Source organism: Mus pahari, chromosome 19 (genome assembly GCF_900095145.1).
Source record: "Mus pahari chromosome 19, PAHARI_EIJ_v1.1, whole genome shotgun sequence".
In the NCBI taxonomy this organism is placed as follows: Eukaryota; Metazoa; Chordata; class Mammalia; order Rodentia; family Muridae; genus Mus; species Mus pahari.
The window spans coordinates 37,217,422-37,219,584 of NC_034608.1; the positions used below are offsets into that span (position 1 = coordinate 37,217,422).

Consider the following 2,163-nt stretch of genomic DNA (forward strand, 5'->3'; position numbering starts at 1 on the left):
TATTAGTCAAGAATCTATTGACTCTTAAGCAACTGAATTGATATCTAATAGAATTAACTGAATATTGTCCTTCTTTAAAAACTCATGGGTAAAGAATACCTAGAAGTCTTCCATGTTTTTGTAAGCCTCTCTGGTACAAAGAGATGAATATGTATCATTATAGTTCTCTCTCTCTCTCTCTCTCTCTCTCTCTCTCTCTCTCTCTCTCTCTCTCTCTCATAAAATGAAACAGCCCAACTCATGAATATAGGTAGTTTTTGGACAATGATGAAGTACAAGACAGGTTTTATTTAAACTAGAGAACACCTATAACAAAGGCTTTTCTATATAGTCCAAGTTTTCTTTTGTCTTTACTACCTGAATTCTAGTTCTGTCTCTTAATTCTGAATACATTCAAAGCTTAACTGATTTGGTTCTCAGAGACTCTCAAGTTTCTTTTGGGATTTTAGATAGCTACTGAAAACATAGGATTGTATTCAAAGGCAATTCAGTCCCAAGCTACATGTCCTGGGGCTATACCCCTAAAAAAGAAATATCTTGAATATCTTTTCCATATCAGTTCTATCTGTACCCACAGCCAGAAATTGATCTGGAAACATGCCCAGGACCTGGATGACCTCAAGAGAGTCACAAAAAGCTTGACTACACCCCTCAGGCTTGCAAACGCCTGGGTGAGTGTGTGTGTGTGTTCTTTGCGGTGAGAGACACTGGAAAGACACGTCAGGAAATATGTCATACTGTCATCACGGTGACATTACAAGAATTGTACTCATGGCTTACCTTGTTATATAGGTGGACGAGCACACGTTTTGGCCCAGTCTCAGCTTGTTGGGAAGCAGTCAACTATGAGGCTTCATTATCTGCTATTTGTGTTCCTCATCTTGTTCTTGGTCCCTGCTCCAGGTAAGAGGGGTTGGGAAATAAGGAGTGGAAAGGGTTCACAACATGTAATTTAGTCTGATCTTCTCTGATCTTCTGGGTGAGCATGAAATCAGGTGGATTTGCTGAATGAAAAGCAAACATCACCAGTGGTTTCTTTCGACAACAATCATTAAGAGCCTGAAAGCAGGCTTCTGTGTCTGACCTGTAACACTCTTAAAAGACTAAATACTGTCACAGATGCCAAATCTCCACCCATCTCATCACTGGAATACTATGAATGAGACCATAGAAAACTGATGGGAGATTTTAATTCTGACAGAAATGAACAGTTTAGTCTGGTTCCCAAAACCACTATCTATTCCAATGGGCTTAGTGGTTGGAGGTGGAGAGAGACACACTGGGCTGCTTGGAAGGTACTAGAGACGATGGTAGCCTCAATCCCCAGTTCTTATGGGAGGGTTAGTGACCAGGCTACTGTGTGTTCATAGCTGAGATGCAGCCCATAGAGACATTTGTTTGTTTCCTCTTTAGATCTCTTTTAACTTTACTTGTGATTTTATAGGAAAAGAGAAACAAGTGGAAAATGAAGCTGATTCAGTGGTGCACAGTTTGCTAGATCCAGGGCCTTTCGAACATTCTTTTCCTAAAATATTCTTTTCTTTTCCTCTTGCAGGGGATGCATTTGTACCAAAAACCCTCCGAAAATTTTTCTGCAGAATAAGAGGTGGCCGGTGTGCTGCACTTAACTGCCTTGCAAAGGAAGAACAAATAGGTCGATGTTCTAATAGCGGCCGAAAATGCTGCCGAAAGAAGAAATAGAAGGCCCTGACTCAAACTGAGAATGTGCAGGGTGAGGGTGTGTGTGTGTGGGGTCCTCCTGGGAATGTATGAAAGTAAAATCAAGTTGCTATATATATATATTTTTAAAAACTAGTAGCTTAATCTCTTTGAACATTCTGTTTACTGTTAACAAATAGGCAACTAAGAATGTTACTTGACTCAGTCTGATTTGAACGAAGCAGCACCTCTGCAGCAGTCTACAAGATACCTAAGCTCACCTTCCAAGGCCAAGGATGTCAATAGGATGTGTGTGCATGTGTGTGTATGCATGTGTGTGCGCAAGAGTGCTTGCATGAGTGTACATGCATATGTGTGTGTAGCGTGTATATAAATATTGTGGATATATGGAATGTACATACACATAGACAATCTATAATTTTATACTCCATTGAAAGTGGAGTTATTATCTCTTTAAGTACACACTTTGGATCTTAACTATAG

The 2,163-nt window shown here is 39.9% G+C and overlaps 1 protein-coding gene across 1 annotated transcript; it reads left to right on the forward strand.

Moving 5' to 3' along the window:
* Positions 1-822: 822 nt before the first annotated feature.
* On the forward strand, positions 823-1,804 carry LOC110337142 (beta-defensin 14). The gene is made up of 2 exons (XM_021219894.1): positions 823-903; positions 1,556-1,804. The coding sequence occupies exons 1-2, from the start codon at positions 846-848 to the stop codon at positions 1,699-1,701; spliced, it is 204 nt and encodes a 67-aa protein (XP_021075553.1). The 5' UTR covers positions 823-845; the 3' UTR covers positions 1,702-1,804.
* The last annotated feature ends 359 nt before the right edge of the window (positions 1,805-2,163 follow it).